The 20,538-nt window shown below is 43.8% G+C and overlaps 1 protein-coding gene across 7 annotated transcripts in view; it reads left to right on the forward strand.

Annotated features, from left to right (window-relative positions):
- LOC129863443 (neurexin-2-like) overlaps window positions 1-20,538 on the forward strand; it is a 301,564-nt gene that overhangs the window by 99,899 nt on the left and 181,127 nt on the right. For 5 of the 7 annotated variants that reach the window (XM_055935439.1, XM_055935443.1, XM_055935441.1 and 2 more), the window contains 5 exons: window positions 1,065-1,268; window positions 5,051-5,077; window positions 17,284-17,403; window positions 17,617-17,998; window positions 19,226-19,416. In XM_055935439.1, the coding sequence (XP_055791414.1) occupies window positions 1,065-1,268; window positions 5,051-5,077; window positions 17,284-17,403; window positions 17,617-17,998; window positions 19,226-19,416 (924 nt within the window). Of the gene's footprint in view, window positions 1-1,064; window positions 1,269-5,050; window positions 5,078-17,283; window positions 17,404-17,616; window positions 17,999-18,022; window positions 18,539-19,225; window positions 19,417-20,538 lie in introns of those variants that run through there. The other 2 variants (XM_055935440.1, XM_055935445.1) reach the window with 2 other exon arrangements.

The raw sequence follows: 20,538 nt of genomic DNA on the forward strand, positions 1-20,538 counted from the left end.
AGATAGGGACAGCGGGATGGGGAAACTGTGAGAGAGGGACAGCGGGATGGGGAAACTGAGAGAGGGACAGCGGGATGGGGAAACTGTGAGAGCAGTGAGAGAGGGACAGCGGGATGGGGAAACTGTAAGAGTAGTGAGAGAGGGACAGCGGGATGGGGAAAGTGTGAGAGCAGTGAGATAGGGACAGCGGGATGGGGAAACTGTGAGAGAGGAACAGCGGGATGGGGAAACTGTGGGGGCAGTGAGAGAGGGACAGCGGGATGGGGAACCTGTGAGAGTAGTGAGAGAGGGACAGCGGGATGGGGAAACTGAGAGTAGTGAGAGAGGGACAGCGGGATGGGGAAATTGTGAGAGCAGTGAGAGAGGGACAGCGGGATGGGGAACCTGTGAGAGAGGGACAGCGGAATGGGGAATGTTGCTCCCGTTTGAAATGAGACCGCAAAACTTTTAAAAAGTTTTCAGACATTTCATACAGACAATGTAAATTAAATCACATCTATGTGAGTCATTCAAGGGGTAACTTCCCACTTCATTAGTGATCTGTTAGTGAAGTGGCAGTACGTGAGGAATACATTGCTGAATTGCATCTCACTGCTGAGTATCAGTGATTCATCAGTATTGCGGTGGGCTCTCCATAAGTCTAAATCACCCTGCATCTACCACATAGATTTTTCTCACAGAGAGGAGAGGAACCCCATTGTGAAGCCATTTGGCTGATAACATTGAGGGATATAAATGTAATCATCATCCTATTTGTGACCTGAATAGAAATCTATGAGAAGAGGATGATTAGAGAGGCATCACATAACAGAGCTGTGTGGTGTATTACAGGCTTTTCCTGCCATCTAGTGTTGCTGCAGGAAACTGACAAACAGACAGACGTGGAAAAACACTGTTAGATGTGGTTCAGCAAAGATCACATCTTACATTGAATTCTTAATTTATTCTGAATCATGTGCTTATTTAGTGTTGAGTGTATAGGAAAAGGTTTTGTACTGTACGGGAACATTTATGACCAAAACATTAGCTAACCCTGTTTCTCTGTCTTTGTGTGTCACACACAGAGGCCACGGTGCTGAGCTACGACGGCAGCATGTACCTGAAGGTGACGCTGCCAGTCAGCATGCACACGGAGGCCGAGGACGTGGCGCTACGCTTTATGTCCCAGAGGGCCTTTGGGCTGCTGTTGGCCACCACCTCCCAGGACTCAGCTGACACCCTGCGTCTGGAGCTGGAAGCGGGCCGGGTCAAACTCACCGTCAACCTGGGTAATGCTAACAACACTAACTCTATGTACATCTCTCTATCTCCTCTGTGTTCTCTCCCTGTCTCTCTTCCACTCTCTCTCTCTCCCCCCTGTCTTTTTCTCTCTCCCTCTCCCCCTCCCTCTATTTCTCTGACCCATGCCCAGGTCAGTCGCTAGCTAATCCATCCCCCAACCCTTTCAGCCCTTCAACGGCCTGTGTGTCTGCAGTCCTAGGAACAGACAGTCAGAGTGGCCAGCTCACTTAAAACATACAGTACTGTACCATCATGACACAAACAGTACCGGTCAAGAGTTTGGACACACCTACTCATTCCATTTTTTCTATTTAAAAATAATAAAATAATAGAAGTAGTGTAGACTTCAAAACTATGAAATAACACATATGAAATCATGTAGTAACCAAAAAAGTGTTAAACAAATCCAATTATATTTTAGATTTTACATTATTCAAAGTATAAAATATACTTTGATTTGTTTAACACTGTTTTTGTTACTACATGATTCCATATGTGTTATTTCATAGTTTTGATATCTTCACTATTATTCTACAATTTAGAAAATTATAAAAATAAAGAAAAACCCTTGAATGAGTAGGTGTGTCCAAATGTTTGACTGGTACTGTACATTGTCATGGTGTACAACAGGCCCAGTACGTCTGTAGGTAGTCAGTCTGGTCCTTGGTTGTTTGTATCCACTGCTCTGTGATGGTTGACAGCTCCAGAGCACACCTCAGCCACACTAGCAGTATGTAGTAGTACATACTGTAGCCTTCATTGCAGGTTATGGTAAGCCATAATGACTATGTAGCTATTCTGTTATTCAGAGAGCAGAATGGTGAGGAGAGATGTTCTAGTCTTCCATAGCGGGAAGTAGGGGTGCTGAGGGTGCTGCAGCACCCCCTGATGTTTTGTTTTTAAATAATATATAAATATTATTTCCACCAAATTTGTGCACTAGGCCTTTATTACCGTATGAGCGGGGAAAAACACTTGTCAGCAGAGTGGAGAAAACTACTTCTCACTCCTTCAGTGTGGCTGTGACTATGCAAACCAGCCCTTTCCTTAGTCTATACTATGTGTGTGTGTGTGTGTGTGTGTGTGTGTGTGTGTGTGTGTGTGTGTGTGTGTGTGTGTGTGTGTGTGTGTGTGTGTGTGTGTGTGTGTGTGTGTGTGTGTGTGTGTGTGTGTGTGTGTGTATGTATGTATGTATGTATGTATGTATGTATATATATATATATATTACATACGGTATATATATATTTATATATATATAAACAGAATTATCACATTTACATACCGTACCATTCAGAAGTTTGGACACACCTACTCATTCAAGGGTTTTTCTTTATTTTTACTAGTTTCTAAATTGTAGATTAATAGTGAAGACATCAAATCTATGAAATGGCAGATATGGAATCACGTAGTCACCAAAAAAGTGTTAAACAAATCAAAATAGATTTTAGATTCTTCAAAGTAGCCACCCTTTGCCTTGATGACAGCTTTGCACACTCTTGGCATTCTCTCAACCAGCTTCAACTAGAATGCTTTTCCAACAGTCTTGAAGGAGTTTCCACTGAGCACTTGTTGGCTGCTTTTCCTTCACTCTGCGGTCCGACTCATCCCAAACCATGTCAATTGGGTTGAGGTCGGTTGATTGTGGAGGCCAGGTCATCTGATGCAGCACTCCACCACTCTCCTTCTTGGTAAAATAGTCCTTACACAGCTTGGAGGTGTTTTGGATCATTGTCCTGCTGTAAAACAAATGATAGTCCCACTAAGCGCAGACCAGATTGGGATGGGGTATCGCTGCAGAATGCTGTGGTAGCCATGCTGGTTAAGTGTGTTTGAATTCTAAATAACTCACTGACAGTGTCACCAGCAATGCATGCCCACACCATCATGCCTCCTCCTCCATGCTTCACAGTGGGAACCACACATGCAGAGGTCATCTGTTCACCTACTCTGTCTCACAAAGACATGGCGGTTGGAACCAAGCAAACCAAAGGACAGATTTCCACCTGTCTAATGTCCATTGCTCGTGTTTCTTGGCCCAAGCAAGTCTCTTCTTATTATTGGTGACCTTTAGTAGTGGTTTCTTTGCAGCAATTCGATCATGAAGGCCTGATTCACACAGTCTCTGAAATCCTTGAATGATTAGGTGTCCAAACTTTTGACTGGCACTGTAAGTATTCAGACCTTTTACTCAGTACTTTGTTGAACACCTTTGGCAGCGATTACAGCCTCAAATCTTTTTGGGTATGATGCTACAAACTTGACACACCTGTATTTGGGGAGTTTGTCCCATTATTATCTGCAGATAATCTAAAGCTCTGTCAAGTTGGATGGGTAGCATCACTGGACTGCTATTTTCAGTTCTTTCAGAGATTCAAGTTCAAGTCCGGGCTCTGGCTGGGCCACTCAAGGAGATTCAGAGACTTGTCCCAAAGCCACTCCTGTGTTGTCTTGGCTGTGTGCTTAGGGTCGTTGTCCTGTTGGAAGGTGAACCTTCGCCCCAGTCTGAGGTCCTGAGCGCTCTGGAGCAGGTATTCATCAAGGATCTCTCTGTACTTTGCTCCATTCATCGTTCCCTCGATCCTGACTAGTCTCCCATTCCCTGCCGCTGAAAAACATCCCACAGAATGATGCTGCCACCACCTTGCTTCACCGTAGGGATGGTGCCAGGTTTCATCCAGACTTGACCCTTGGCATTCAGGCCAAAGAGTTCAACCTTGGTTTCATCAGAGCAGAGAATCTTGATTCTCATGGTCCGAGAATTCTTTAGGGGGCTTTTGGCAAACTCCAGCAGGCTGTCATGTGCTTTTTTACTGAGGAGTGGCTTCCATCTGGCCACTCTACCATAAAGGCCTGATTGGTGGAGTGCTGCAGAGATGGTTGTCCTTCTGGAAGATTCTCCCATCTTCACAGAGGAAGTCTGGGGGCTCTGTCAGAGTGACCATAGAGTTCTTGATCACCTCCCTGACCAAGGCTCTTCTCCCCCGATTGCTTAGTTTGGCCGGGCTGCCAGCTCTAGGAAAAGACTTGGTTCCAAACTTCTTCCATTTAAGAATGATGGAGGCCACTGTGTTCTTGGGGACTTTCAATGCTGCAGAAACGTTTTGGTACAATCCTGTCTCGGAGCTCTACGGACTATTCCTTTGACCTCAGGGCTTGGTTTGTGTTCTGAAGTGTGCTGTCAACTGTGGGACCTTATACAGACGTGTGCCTTTCCAAATTATGTCCAATCATTTGAATTTACCATAGGTGGACTCCAATGAAGTTGTAGAAACATCTCAAGGTTGATCAATGGGAACAGGATGCACCTGATCTCAATTTCAAGTCTCATAGCAAAGGGTCTGAATACTTATGTAAATAAGGTATTTCAGTTTGTAATACATTTGCAAACATTTATAAAAACCTGTTTTCACTTTGTCATTATGGGGTATTATGTGTAGATTGATGAGGGGGAAAAAATGGAATCCATTTCAGAATAAGGCTGTAATGTGGAAACGGGGAAGGGGTCTGAATACTTTCCTAAGGCACTGCACATTACTGGTTCTCCTGAGTGTAGTAGAGCGGTAACGTTACCTCCCTCAGCTCGTATGTTAGTGGGTGCTGAATGGTGGCTATGGTGAGGAAAAGGCTGGTTTTGACTCTGGAGCTTGTCCCCGGATGGTGGTCTCTGTCTAAAGAAACTGCAGAATGTACCTTGAAGGATGTGACATTTTTACTTTATCTTCTTTTATATATAATTTTTTTATCTCACCATCTCTCTCTCTCTCACCAGATTGTATCAGGATAGACTGTAACCTCAGTAAGTTACTCCTATCATGTTTACCTCTACTTCAGAACAACTGTATTCTATACCTCACTGTCTGTTTTACTTTTAATGCTGTTAAATGAATTTAACATTAGCCATATCAAATATTTATCCCCATGAAGCACATCAATCACATGGTTGTCTTGAAAATGTAAGGGACTGCAAGGAAAGTATCAAATACTGTATAAAGCTGAACATCCTTTGGTAAACTCATCCTCTAAGCAACACATTTCAGAATAACAAAATGATCCCTTGTTCTTTACAACAGAAAAAGACCATATGTTTATGGGTACTCAGTGCTTCTCATGGAGACGACAGTGGCAGTAGCTCCCAGTCCCTGCTACTAACTTCACGCAGTAATATACTTTACCACCAGATGGCAATATACCATTGGGCTTTCGGGGAGGGGGGGGGGGTGACCTATTTGAACTGTTGTCCTTACAATTGACTTTTTCAAATACATTTATTAGGATTCAAGGAAAGATGCATGTAACTACTTAGTTTTTTATGTTGGTCAGTACAGGTATAAACCTTCTTGACTACAGGCAAGAAGATCTGTTCTACATCTACTTTCCTTCAATCATTTTATACAGGTGAGACCGTGACAACAGAGTGTGTACAGAGTTTACCTTAAATAGCAACCTTAAGTATGTTGCTGCATAGTTGTCCTAGGAATTTAGATGGATTGAAGTTTAATGGCAGTAAAAAAAATAAACATCTTAATTGACTTTAAACAGACAAAATTAGCCAGTAGTTTAACTAAATTATAGTCAATTAGAGCCCTCAACCATCTGGGAGAGCCTCTCTTTAGGCTAAAACGTGTTTTGCATTTTAAACATGCTATGAATTGACCACTTACAAGCACCATTTTAACACATAATTGGAGTTATGCTAGGAGGTAAGCATAAAGAGGGACCGGCACAATTTACAAAACAGGAGGGGGGGGGGGGGGGGGGGGGGGGGAATGGGTGGATGGGTGGATGTTGCCCAATGTAGGCCCAAAGCGGAGGTTATCTGTTGTATACAGTATAGGCAGTGGTAACAGTCATAAATAAGAAACACCACAGGTACCTGACTAGGTCATAATGGCTCCCACCTTTTCCCCAACATGTTGTCTCAGGCTGATTGCCTCAGCCAGTGTATAGAGGGGTGTACACTCTGCCGCAGGGTATTCTGGTGGGGAGCTGTCCATGGTCCTGATTGGCTCACCAAGGTGCACTGGCTTCATAAGGCCTTCTGCAACCGACAACATACTAGTATCACAAACATGTTTACAGTAGCATATAGTAAACCGTATTTTTAAGGTGAATAGAGATCTTATATTTCAGAAGGAGAACAGTCATCGAGAGCAATGCGGTTACAGTAGGTACATAACACAAGGAGAACAGTCATCGAGAGCAATGCGGTTACAGTAGGTACATAACACAAGGAGAACAGTCATCAAGAGCAATGCGGTTACAGTAGGTACATAACACAAGGAGAACAGTCATCGAGAGCAATGCGGTTACAGTAGGTACATAACACAAGGAGAACAGTCATCGAGAGCAATGCAGTTACACTAGGTACATAACACAAGGAGAACAGTCATCGAGAGCAATGCGGTTACACTAGGTACATAACACAAGGAGAACAGTCATCGAGAGCAATGCGGTTACAGTAGGTACATAACACAAGGAGAACAGTCATCAAGAGCAATGCGGTTACAGTAGGTACATAACACAAGGAGAACAGTCATCGAGAGCAATGCGGTTACACTAGGTACATAACACAAGGAGAACAGTCATCGAGAGCAATGCGGTTACAGTAGGTACATAACACAAGGAGAACAGTCATCGAGAGCAATGCGGTTACACTAGGTACATAACACAAGGAGAACAGTCATCGAGAGCAATGCGGTTACAGTAGGTACATAACACAAGGAGAACAGTCATCGAGAGCAATGCGGTTACAGTAGGTACATAACACAAGGAGAACAGTCATCGAGAGCAATGCGGTTACACTAGGTACATAACACAAGGAGAACAGTCATCGAGAGCAATGCGGTTACACTAGGTACATAACACAAGGAGAACAGTCATCAAGAGCAATGCGGTTACACTAGGTACATAACACAAGGAGAACAGTCATCGAGAGCAATGCGGTTACACTAGGTACATAACACAAGGAGAACAGTCATCGAGAGCAATGCAGTTACACTAGGTACATAACACAAGGAGAACAGTCATCGAGAGCAATGCGGTTACAGTAGGTACATAACACAAGGAGAACAGTCATCGAGAGCAATGCGGTTACAGTAGGTACATAACACAAGGAGAACAGTCATCGAGAGCAATGCAGTTACACTAGGTACATAACACAAGGAGAACAGTCATCGAGAGCAATGCGGTTACAGTAGGTACATAACACAAGGAGAACAGTCATCGAGAGCAATGCGGTTACAGTAGGTACATAACACAAGGAGAACAGTCATCGAGAGCAATGCGGTTACAGTAGGTACATAACACAAGGAGAACAGTCATCGAGAGCAATGCGGTTACAGTAGGTACATAACACAAGGAGAACAGTCATCGAGAGCAATGCGGTTACAGTAGGTACATAACACAAGGAGAACAGTCATCGAGAGCAATGCGGTTACAGTAGGTACATAACACAAGGAGAACAGTCATCGAGAGCAATGCGGTTACAGTAGGTACATAACACAAGGAGAACAGTCATCGAGAGCAATGCGGTTACAGTAGGTACATAACACAAGGAGAACAGTCATCGAGAGCAATGCGGTTACAGTAGGTACATAACACAAGGAGAACAGTCATCGAGAGCAATGCGGTTACAGTAGGTACATAACACAAGGAGAACAGTCATCGAGAGCAATGCGGTTACAGTAGGTACATAACACAAGGAGAACAGTCATCGAGAGCAATGCGGTTACAGTAGGTACATAACACAAGGAGAACAGTCATCGAGAGCAATGCGGTTACACTAGGTACATAACACAGCACACAAAACACGGTGCCAGTTCTAAAGGAATAGACCAATGTTGGACTACATATTGTCGTAAGTATACTTTCATCTAAAAAGGATACATTTGTTTTACAAAATTAGCATGTTTTTATTTGCATCAATAGCTTGCATGTTCAAAGTCTCAACTCAGCAATTATGTAATGTGTCATCATCATGCATTTGAGGCTAGCCTTATTAAAATCATAACAATCAAATACTCTGGATACAATGGACCAAGGAGAGGGCTTCTTTAAATTTAATAACGCCCTAGAATTTCTCCCCAGCTTCTCCACTAAGCCTGGGTAGCCTAGTGAGGCTAAATAAAAGCCGTCTTCAAACGATCTCTAATCAGAAAACAGAATGTAAAGCCTACTATGCCTACAGTATATCAAGACAGAATCATCATCACAATGCTGCACAGGGACATGTCCTTTTCTGTCATGTAGAGAATAACTGTGTGCATTCATTTTCCTTTAATAATCAGCATTTTAAAAACTAATTCATCTAAACTGTGCCTTATTCAAAGTCTGGTGTAAATTGTGTGTTTATGTCAATGGGATTTTTGTGTGAACAGTTTAGATATAATTGTGCATCTGTGTGAAAGGGGTAATGTCTCACGGTCTTTAGGGCATGTTCAATGCAGAAGGCAAACTTAAATGTGCAAAATCTGGTGTTGGTTTACTAATAGGTGATACAAAATTAAAGTTGCCCCAAAAAAATAGAAAATGTTTTAACCAAACAGAACACTGAAAGGATATTAAACCTATGCAGCTATCCCTGTCAAAAGACAGCTGGGGTCTACCAGGCTCTGACCAGCCTCCCATTCAAACACTTCCAAATAAGAGCAACAATTACACACAGGTATATAGGATCTCCTCCATGGCCACACCTCGGAGCATACCAATGTGGCCCACAATCTAGGCGGACAAATCTAATTACACTCAGTAAAAAAGATAGAAACTGGCCAAACACCATAATATAGCATTCTCAACAGCAATTATCCATGTCTTAAGCATGGTTAATAGTTAATCAATGGAAGATAAACATCATTTCAACATACAGTGCCAGTCAAAACTTTGGACACACCTACTCATTCAAGGTTTTTCTTTATTTTGACTATTTTCTACATTGTGAATAATAGTGAAGGCATAACTATGAAATAACACATATGGAATCATCTATTATTCAGAGAGCAGAATGGTGAGGAGAGATGTTCTAGTCTTCCATAGCGGGAAGTAGGGGTGCTGAGGGTGCTGCAGCACCCCCTGATGTTTTGTTTTTAAATAATATATAAATGTTATTTCCACCAAATTTGTGCACTAGGCCTTTATTACCGCATGAGCGGGAAAAACACTTGTCCGCAGAGTGGAGAAAACTACTTCTCACTCCTTCAGTGTGGCTGTGACTATGCAAACCAGCCCTTTCCTTAGTCTATACTATGTTTGAAAATGTGTGTGTATGTATATACACTGCTCAAAAAAATAAAGGGAACACTTAAACAACACAATGTAACTCCAAGTCAATCACACTTCTGTGAAATCAAACTGTCCACTTAGGAAGCAACACTGATTGACAATAAATTTCACATGCTGTTGTGCAAATGGAATAGACAAAAGGTGGAAATTATAGGCAATTAGCAAGACACCCCCAATAAAGGAGTGCCTTTATTCTACAGGTGGTGACCACAGACCACTTCTCAGTTCCTATGCTTCCTGGCTGATGTTTTGGTCACTTTTGAATGCTGGCGGTGCTTTCACTCTAGTGGTAGCATGAGACGGAGTCTACAACCCACACAAGTGGCTCAGGTAGTGCAGCTCATCCAGGATGGCACATCAATGCGAGCTGTGGCAAGAAGGTTTGCTGTGTCTGTCAGCGTAGTGTCCAGAGCATGGAGGCGCTACCAGGAGACAGGCCAGTACATCAGGAGACGTGGAGGAGGCCGTAGGAGGGCAACAACCGAGCAGCAGGACCGCTACCTCCGCCTTTGTGCAAGGAGGTGCACTGCCAGAGCCCTGCAAAATGACCTCCAGCAGGCCACAAATGTGCATGTGTCAGCATATGGTCTCACAAGGGGTCTGAGCATCTCATCTCGGTACCTATTGGCAGTCAGGCTACCTCTGGCGAGCACATGGAGGGCTGTGCGGCCCCACAAAGAAATGCCACCCCACACCATGACTGACCCATCGCCAAACCGGTCATGCTGGAGGATGTTGCAGGCAGCAGAACGTTCTCAACGGCGTCTCCAGACTCTGTCACGTCTGTCACATGTGCTCATGTGCTCAGTGTGAACCTGCTTTCATCTGTGAAGAGCACAGGGCGCCAGTGGCGAATTTGCCAATCTTGGTGTTCTCTGGCAAATGCCAAACGTCCTGCACGGTGTTGGGCTGTAAGCACAACCCCCACCTGTGGACGTCGGGCCCTCATACCACGCTCATGGAGTCTGTTTCTGACCGTTTGAGCAGACACATGCACATTTGTGGCCTGCTGGAGGTCATTTTGCAGGGCTCTGGCAGTGCACCTCCTTGCACAAAGGCGGAGGTAGCGGTCCTGCTGCTCGGTTGTTGCCCTCCTACGGCCTCCTCCACGTCTCCTGATGTACTGGCCTGTCTCCTGGTAGCGCCTCCATGCTCTGGACACTACGCTGACAGACACAGCAAACCGTTTTGCCACAGCTCGCATTGATGTGCCATCCTGGATGAACTGCACTACCTGAGCCACTTGTGTGGGTTGTAGACTCCGTCTCATGCTACCACTAGAGTGAGAGCACCGCCAGCATTCAAAAGTGACCAGAACATCACCCAGGAAGCGTAGGAACTGAGAAGTGGTCTGTGGTCACCACCTGCAGAATCACTCCTTTATTGGGGGTGTCTTGCTAATTGCCTATAATTTCCACCTTTTGTCTATTCCATTTGCACAACAGCATGTGAAATTTATTGTCAATCAGTGTTGCTTCCTAAGTGGACAGTTTGATTTCACAGAAGTGTGATTGACTTGGAGTTACATTGTGTTGTTTAAGTGTTCCCTTTATTTTTTTGAGCAGTGTATATAAACAGAAATATCCCATTTACATACAGTACCAGTCAGAAGTTTGAATACACCTACTCATTCAAGGGTTTTTCTTTATTTTTACTATTTTCTACATTGTAGAATAATAGTGAAGACATCTAAACTATGAAATAACACATATGGCATCATGTAGTAGCCAAAGAAGTGTTAAACAAATCGAATTAGATTTTAGATTCTTCAAAGTATCCACCCTTTGCCTTGATGACAGCTTTGCATACTCTTGGCATTCTCTCAACCAGCTTCAACTAGAATGCTTTTCCAACAGTCTTGAAGGAGTTTCCACATATGCTGAGCACTTGTTGGTTGCGTTTCCTTCACTCTGCGGTCTGACTCATCCCAAACCATCTCAATTGGGTTGAGGTCAGGTGATTGTGGATGCCAGGTCATCTGATGCAGCACTCCATCAATCTCCTTCTTGGTCAAAATAGCCCTTACACAGCCTGGAGGTGTGTTGTGTCATTGTCCTGTTGAAAAACAAATGATAGTTCCACTAAGCGCAGACCAGATGGGATGGCATATTGCTGCGGTAGCCATGCTGGTTAAGTGTGCCTTGAGTACTCGAATCAACTTTATTCAATTATATGCACAAGCCTAACTCCAAACCGAAACACAACTGGAGGGAGTTGAGCGCACGCTGCATGAGCCTTCAAATAATTTCACACATTTGCGCGCGCCTTAGAAAGCACAGCAGAACACAGGAACAACCAGTAATCACCGCAACACCAAGAACAAAAAACAACGGTATCAAAATGAAATGGAATGAAATGACATAAAGCAATTACATTTCTACCCGATAAGTTTATGCTAATGTTAGCTCCTAAACATTGCATCCACTCAGACGATCAAACAGCAGATCAATTACAGGAAATAACCACAGAAACAATGTTTGCTTGATAAACAACTCCCCATAATAGCGAATGAACTAAAATCATGTAACGTAATATTGAACTGTGCTGTGAATCAGACCTGGCTTCAAATACACGAGTATGTGATATTTAAATACTTATTTTTCTGTGTATTTGAATATTTTCAAATGATGTGAATCATTGGAAGTATTTAAAAGTATTTTACAAGTATTTCATATAAATATCCTACTATTTGAAAGTATTTTCAAATACTATTTTCAAATACCTGGGTTAAATTCATGGGAGTATATTTGAGGCAGTGTAATTTTGTATTTTCAAATACATGCTAATACTTTCCAAGTGTTTTTCCAAATACAGTACATTCCAAGAGTTTTTTTTTTTTATATATCTGAATATTTACTTCGAAATGCATTTGAAAGCAATTTAGATATTTGAAATAGTATTTGAGATATTGGTCTTAGTAAAACAACAATGAGAAATACTTGACTTAGGCTGCAAGTGTGTTAAGAATGGAGGGAATAGATCGCAATCTCCAGCTAGGGTGTGTAGACATAAAAAAGCACTTCACCTCACTGTGGATATCTAGTGATTTCTGTGCTTTCTGACACACCAGAATTCTTACTTTTCAGCCCACCACTATACAGCCCTTGCATCACTTGCTTGCGAAATCCTCTAAAATGTGTATGTGCTTGATCCTGGCAGAGCTGCTCTCCACTGAACCACAGAGTAGGTGTTTGGGCTGAGGCTCAATTATTAGATGGCAGTGGAGCTCTCCTAGGAGACCAGACCAACACTGCTTTAACACAGTTCACTTCAGATGAATAGTCCCATCTCCTCCGCTCTGTAAATATTTCTCTGTTCCTCCCTCCAACTGCTCAGTAAAGTAGACTGTTGTGTTGATTTAGTAGGTGAACGTGGGTTTTGTAGGACATAAACCCACAGTCAATAAAGAGGAACATGACCGGGGATCCATACTAAGATCTGAAGGTTATTTGGCGATAATAGACATGCTGATATAATGGTCAGAAAAAAGACTGACAGTATATTGTTGTTTTACAATTGTAACAAGGTTTCATATTGGAAAAGCACTGCTCTGCCCCATGCCTCACCGTTTCTAAGATTAGTTGTCATTGTTGGATACTGTAATCAAACATGTCAATAGTACTTAAAGCTGAATTTTATGTTATAAGATGACTATGTACCGGTTGTAGGGACTTTAGTAGTCTAATAATTGGTTATAATTGGTGACTTAATTAATTAATTTGCCTACTTTTCTAAATGAATAACTTTGCATAAGGGCACCAGTAATTGTTTTTATTCAAAGGGAACAATTTACTTGAAACTCTAATTAGTAGTTTAGCCTGCGTTCATAAAGTCTTGTATCAACAATTTTAAAGGAAACGTAAAGTCTTTATTTGTATTAGACCCAGAATTTGTCAAAACAAGAGAACAACATTTCTTTATAAAGACAGAATTTATTATTATCCTAAGAAACACACAATTAAAATAAACACAAAGATTATGGTTGATAAAGCAATGCCGAATTGTCAAGGATGAAACACAGAGAATGCTGTCATATTTACTGAGTCCCTGGTCAGGTCCTCTCTCTCTCTCTTTGTCTCTCCTTGACCCGCGTCGGTACCAATTCAAGGGGCTTTATTGGCATGGGAAACATACGTTAACATTGCCAAAGCAAGTGAGGTAGATAATATACAAAAGTGAAATAAACAACAAAAATTAACACTAAACATTACACATACAGAAGTTTCAAAAGAATGAAGACATTTCAAATGTCATATTATTTATATATACAGTGTTGTAACGGCCTCTATTGGAGCAGTCAGCTTTGTGTTGCAGCACATGGTGTGAAGGTGTCCAAAACGCCACTCTCGTGGGCCATTCGTTTTTCACAAAGGTGTAGGTCTGTCCATTTTTCTTCAGTACTTGTCAGCGTTCCACCTCTGTTTTTCCGTGAGGAAGACGTGCCTCTCTGAGTTCAGAGGCCGCTTCCTAAAGTTCTGTTTCAGTCCAAGACTGACAACTCTTCGTCATGCCTTCTCTCCTCTCACCCTCCTGCAAGACAATTCTCGTTCTCCGCCAAGTTGATCCAAGTCGTCATTTCAAATGTATTTAAGAGTAGGGATAAAAGTCAATACTTTATCATTTGCCTATATATTACGAATGTTTTTCTGAGAGGGAGTTGGGTGTTTTCCTGCCCAACATCATGGGATGTTGAACCAAGGAAACCTTTGTTAGATACACAACATGACCTCGTTTGTGTCTCCTGACGGGTCAGAGTTCAACCTTTTCCTTCGAGCTGGTGTGACTGCTTCCTTTTGTTTGGACATCGTTCTTAGTGAACAATCGGTCAGCTATCACGCAAGAGCAGGAAGACATAACCACTTCCTGAAAGGTTTATGACTCATGATATATGAAGGTTGGACAAAAAGAGTCTGTGGGTGTGAACATGGAGAGAGAAATCCCCCTGCCTCATGACAGTCACACTATGGAAATGTGTTCCTGTGACACCCAGAGTTACAACACAGTGTTATGTGCCATAGCTACTGTGTCAGATAACTTTGTAGTTGGTCTAGAATGTTGCCCCCTGCCAAGACACTTGCTCTGCTGTAAAACGCCAGTGGCCTTTCTCTCCCAGAGGAGGAAATTGTGAAGTACTTGGAAACCAATTGATATCATCAGCTGCAGCCTTCCAGAAGCAGGGTCCAAGTAGCAGCGTCCCAGTAGCAGCCAGCCAGTGTCCTCTCTATGTCCCCTGTTATTGTCATACACCCTGATCTCAATTAGACAGACAAACCCCAGGAGGCCGTCCGGCTTAGGCATGGCCAGTTAGCTTTCCTAGCCATGTCCGAACTCCTTTGAATTGCTGTGTCGGCCTGTTGCATAGCCAGTAATCAGGGTTGACTGTGCTGCAGTGGCAAAGCTTCCGCATTGTGACCTATTTTCAAGACAAACCTTAAGAGCTGGGGAAAAAGCAGAGGATTTAGCAGAAATCCTGGAGCTATAAAACTCTCCACCGGCCAAGCCTCTGGATACTACACGTTGTTAGCTGGTTGTCTAAAGAGTTGATATACCATTTCATATAGAGGATATGTGATTGGAGTCATATACCAGTGGATATTAATTAAACATTTAAAATCAAATCAAATTTTATTGGTCACATACACATGGTTAGCAGATGTTATTGCGAGTGTAGCGAAATGCTTGTGCTTCTAATTTCGACAGCGCAGCAATATCTAACAAGTAATATCCCAAAATTCCACAACACACACATAATGCACACCAATCTAAGTAAAGGAATAGAATAAGAATATATAAATATATGGATGAGCAATGACAGAGCGGCATAGGCTAAGATGCAATAGATAGTATAGAATACAGTATATACATATGAGATGAGTAATGCAAGATATGTAAACATTATTAAAGTGGCATTATTAAAGTGACGAGTGTTCCATTTTTATTAAAGTGGCCAATGATTTCAAGTCTGTATGTAGGCAGCAGCCTCTCTGTGCTAGTGATGGCTGTTTAAAAGTTTGATGGCCTTGAGATAGAAGCTGTTTTTCAGTCTCTCGGTCCCAGCTTTGATGTTCCTGTACCAACCTCGCCTGCTGGATGGTAGCGGGGTGAACAGGCAGTGGCTCGGGTCGTTGTTGTCCTTGATGATCTTTATGGCCTTCCTGTGACGTCGGCTGCTGTAAGTGTCCTAGAGGGCAGGTAGTTTGCCCCCGGTGATAGGCGCTGTTGCACCTTCTTCACCACACTGTCTGTGTGTGTGGACCATTTCAGTTTGTCAGTGATGTGTACGCTGAGGAACTTAAATCTTTCCACCTTCTCCACTACTGTCCCGTCGATGTGGATAGGGGGATGCTCCCTCTCCTGTTTCCTGAAGTCCACGATCATCTCCTTTGTTTTGTTGATGTTGAGTGAGAGGTTATTTTCCTGACACCACATTCTGAGAGCCCTCATCTCCTCCCTGTAGGCTGTCTTGTCATTGTTGGTAATCAAGCCTTCTATTGTTGTGTCGTCTGCAAAGTTGATGATTGAGTTGGAGGTGTGTATGGCCATGCAGTCGTGGGTGAACAGGGAGTAGAGGAGGAAGCTAAGCACACACCCTTGTGGGGCCCCAGTGTTGAGGATCAGCGAAGTGGAGATGTTGTTTCCTACCTTCACCACCTGGGGGCGGCCCAGTTGGAAGTCCAGGACCCAGTTGCACAGGGCGGGGTTGAGACCCAGGGCCTCAAGCTTAATGATGAGCTTCGAGGGTACAATGGTGTTGAATGCTCAGCTATAGTCAATGAACAGCATTCTTACATAGGTATTCCTCTTGTCCAGATGGGATAGGTCAGTGTGCAGTGTGATGGCAATTGCTTCGTCTGTGGACCTATTGGGGTGGTAAGCAAATTTAAGTGGGACGAGTGACAGGTAAGGTGGAGATGATATGATCCTTGACTAGTTTCTCAAAGCACTTCATGATGACAGAAGTGAGTGCTACGGGGCGATAGTCATTTAGTTCAGTTACCTTTGCTTTCTTGGTTACAGGAAAAATGGTGGCCATCTTGAAGCATGTGTGGACAGCAGACTGGGATAGGGAGAGATTGAATATGTCCATAAACACACCAGCCAGCTGGTCTGTGCATGCTCTGAGGACGCGGCTAGGGATGCCGCCTGGGCTGGCAGTCTTGCGAGGGTTAACACGTTAAATGTCTTACTCACGTTGGACGGAGAAGGAGAGCCCACAGCCCTTGGTAGCGGGCCGTGTCGGTGGCACTGCATTATCCTCAAAGCAGGCAAAGAAAGTGTTTAATTTGTCTGGAAGCAAGACGCCGGTGTTTGTGACGTGGCTGGTTTTCCTTTTTTGGCACTTGTGATGAGTACAGTACAATTGTGTAATAATCACTCTCAACTGGAACCAACAGTTTGTGTATACAACCATTGACAGAGCTCTTACATTCTGAACTGGGTTTCTTATTTGAGATTTCATAGGTTACAGGAATTTCTCCTTGACAACATTGGTAAGGATTGTGCAAGTAAGCGTAGGAGAGAGAGAGAGGTTGTGTAGTTTTTCTTTACATACAGTACTGCCCTCACTGAATGGCATTTCCAGGTTGCAGGTGTTTGTGTGCTTATGAGTGATATAGTATGTTAATGTGTTCTAACCAGGAAGTCTTTTATCTAGGGATCTCTTGGAAAGAGGGATATGCTTTATTACTGTGCTCTGCTGGTGACTTCCTCCTTTCCTTTCCACAGGTAAAGGCCCAGAGATGCTGTTAGCAGGACAGAAGCTGAATGACAATGAGTGGCACTCAGTGAAGGTGGTACGTCTTGGGAAGAACCTGCAGCTCTCTGTGGACAATGTGACTGTGGAAGGTAGGAGGGGAGAGCAGAGTCAAACCATAAGATGAAGGGAAACTGTGATCCTCATAATAATACACTAAATACCAAATAACATTTCATGTTCAGTTTGTGATCCTCTGTAGCTCAGGCGGTAGAACATGGTGCTTCACTGTAAGTCGCTTTAGATAGAAGTGTCTGCTAAGTGGTATATATTATGCCTATCATCATGTATTTATTCTACCCCAGGCCATATGGCCGGTGCCCACACCCGCCTGGAGTTCCACAACATTGAGACTGGCATCATGACAGAGAGACGCTTCATCTCTGTGGTGCCAACCAACTTCATAGGGCACCTGCAGGCCCTCTCCTTCAACGGCGTGCCCTACCTGGACCAGTGTAAGAACGGAGACATCTCCTACTGCGAACTCAACGCCCGCTTCGGCATGCGCCGCATTGTGGCAGACCCTGTGACCTTCCACAGCCGGGCCAGCTACCTAGCCTTCTCTACCCTGCAGGCCTACGCCTCCATGCACCTATTCTTCCAGTTCAAGACCACCTCCCCTGATGGCCTGCTCCTCTTCAACTCTGGAGACGGCAGTGACTTCATCATGGTGGAGCTGGTCAAAGGGTGAGTGGTGTGCTGGGGTAAAGACGGCAGTGACTTCATCATGGTGGAGCTGGTCAAAGGGTGAGTGGTGTGCTGGGGTAAAGACGGCAGTGACTTCATCATGGTGGAGCTGGTCAAAGGGTGAGTGGTGTGCTGGGGTAAAGACGGCAGTGACTTCATCATGGTGGAGCTGGTCAAAGGGTGAGTGGTGTGCTGGGGTAAAGACGGCAGTGACTTCATCATGGTGGAGCTGGTCAAAGGGTGAGTGGTGTGCTGGGGTAAAGACGGCAGTGACTTCATCATGGTGGAGCTGGTCAAAGGGTGAGTGGTGTGCTGGGGTAAAGACGGCAGTGACTTCATCATGGTGGAGCTGGTCAAAGGGTGAGTGGTGTGCTGGGGTAAAGACGGCAGTGACTTCATCATGGTGGAGCTGGTCAAAGGGTGAGTGGTGTGCTGGGGTAAAGACGGCAGTGACTTCATCATGGTGGAGCTGGTCAAAGGGTGAGTGGTGTGCTGGGGTAAAGACGGCAGTGACTTCATCATGGTGGAGCTGGTCAAAGGGTGTGTGGTGTGCTGGGGTGACCAGGAAGGGGTAAAGCTCCACCTTATATTCCAATGGGTTGGATTATTATAATTTTTAAAGACTGTGTTCAACCTATTTTGCAACATATTTTGTTAGGTGCTGTAACCATGCAGAGTGTGTATGGGATAGATTAATAATAGCACAGCTGCCTACCACTGTTCCCCTTTTTTCTTGCTCAACAAGTTATTTTCTGTAATATGGAATACTATGATTCGGTCACCCGGAGCCATATAAAGGGAATGTATTCAGAATGTTTTAGTGAAACGAGACAGATAGAGCGAGTAAGAGTGAAAGAGCGAACAATATTCCCACAGATGTTTAACCGCGGTCCAATTTTGCCCAGAAATACTGCCACACAGTAAACAATTAGTCAGCAGGAGTTATTCTAAGCTGTGGAGCCTTTAGGCAGCGGCACACAGAAATACTGGATACATGGGCTGAAGAGAGAACTCATATCTCTCAGTGCTGCTGGTACTACACTTTCTCTGATGATGTTTCTGTTCATATTATCAATATGCATTGAATCTGCATTTCAAAAGGACAGGATGTTGCAATATCATCCCTATCAATTGTAGATGTCCTTTACATTTGAATATTTACCTAGATACAGTATCTGTTAGTCAATCTGTAAATTGACTTGTGCATGATGTAATGTTGTGTTGTAGGTACATCCATTATGTGTTTGACCTGGGTAACGGACCGTCACTCATGAAGGGCAACTCTGAGAAGCCTCTCAACGACAACCAGTGGCACAACGTGGTGGTGTCCCGGGATGATAAAAACGTGCACATCCTCAAGACCGACTCCCGCACCGTCACCCAGCACTCCAACGGAGCCCGTAACCTGGACCTCAAAGGTATGGTATACGCTACCACTCCTCAAAACTGGCTCCAGCCATGGTACTCCTGCTAGGTATACAGTGCATTCGGAAAGTATTCAGACCCATTGACTTTTTCCACATTTGTTAGGTTACAGCCTTTTTCTAAAATTGATTGAATAGTTTTTTTCCCTCCTCTATCTACACATAATACCCCATAATGACAAAGCAAAAACTGTTTTTTTGAAATGTTGCTAATCTTTATTTTGTATTATAATAATCACATTTACTTATGTATACAGACCAATTACTCAGTACTGTGTTGAAGCTCCTTTAGCCTCAAGTCTTTTTGGGTATGAAGCTACAAGCTTGGCACACCTGTATTTGGGGAGTTACTCCCATTCTTCTTTGCAGATCCTCTCAAGCTCTGTCAGGTTGGATGGGGAGTGTTTCTGCACAGCTATTTTCTGGTCTCCAGAGATGTTCGATCGGGTTCAACTCTGGGCTCTGACTGATCCTCTCAAGGATATTGAAACTTGTCCCGAAGCCACTCCTGCATTGTCTTGGTTGTGTGCTTACGGTCGTTGTCCTGTTGGAAGGTGAACCTTCGCCCCAGTCTGAGGTGCTGAGCTCTCTTGATCAGGTTTTCATCAAGGTTCTCTCTGTACTTTGCTCCGTTCAGCTTTGCCTCGACCCTGACTAGTATCCCAGTCCATGCCGCTGACAAACATCCCCACCTCATGATGCTACCACCACCATGCTTCACCGTAGGGATAGTGCCAGGTTTCCTCCAGACGTGATGCTTGGCATTCAGGCCAAAGAGTTCAATCTTGGTTTCATCAGACCAGAGAATCTTGTTTCTCATGGTCTGAGAGTCTTTAAGTGCCTTTTGGCAAACTCCAAGCGGGCTGTCATGTGCATTTTACTGAGGAGTGGCTTCCGTCTGGTCACTACCATAAAGGTCAGATTTGTGGAGTGCTGCAGAGATGGTTGTCCTTCTGAAAGGTTCTCCCATCTCCACAGAGGAACTCTGGAGCTCTGTCAGAGTGACCATCGGGTTCTTAGTCACCCCTTCTCCCCTGATTGCTCAGTTTGGCTGGGCGGTCAGCTCTAGGAAGAGTCTTGGGGGTTCCAAACTTCTTCCATTTAAGAATGATTGCG

This window comes from Salvelinus fontinalis, chromosome 10 (assembly GCF_029448725.1).
Source record: "Salvelinus fontinalis isolate EN_2023a chromosome 10, ASM2944872v1, whole genome shotgun sequence".
NCBI classification, from domain to species: domain Eukaryota; kingdom Metazoa; phylum Chordata; class Actinopteri; order Salmoniformes; family Salmonidae; genus Salvelinus; species Salvelinus fontinalis.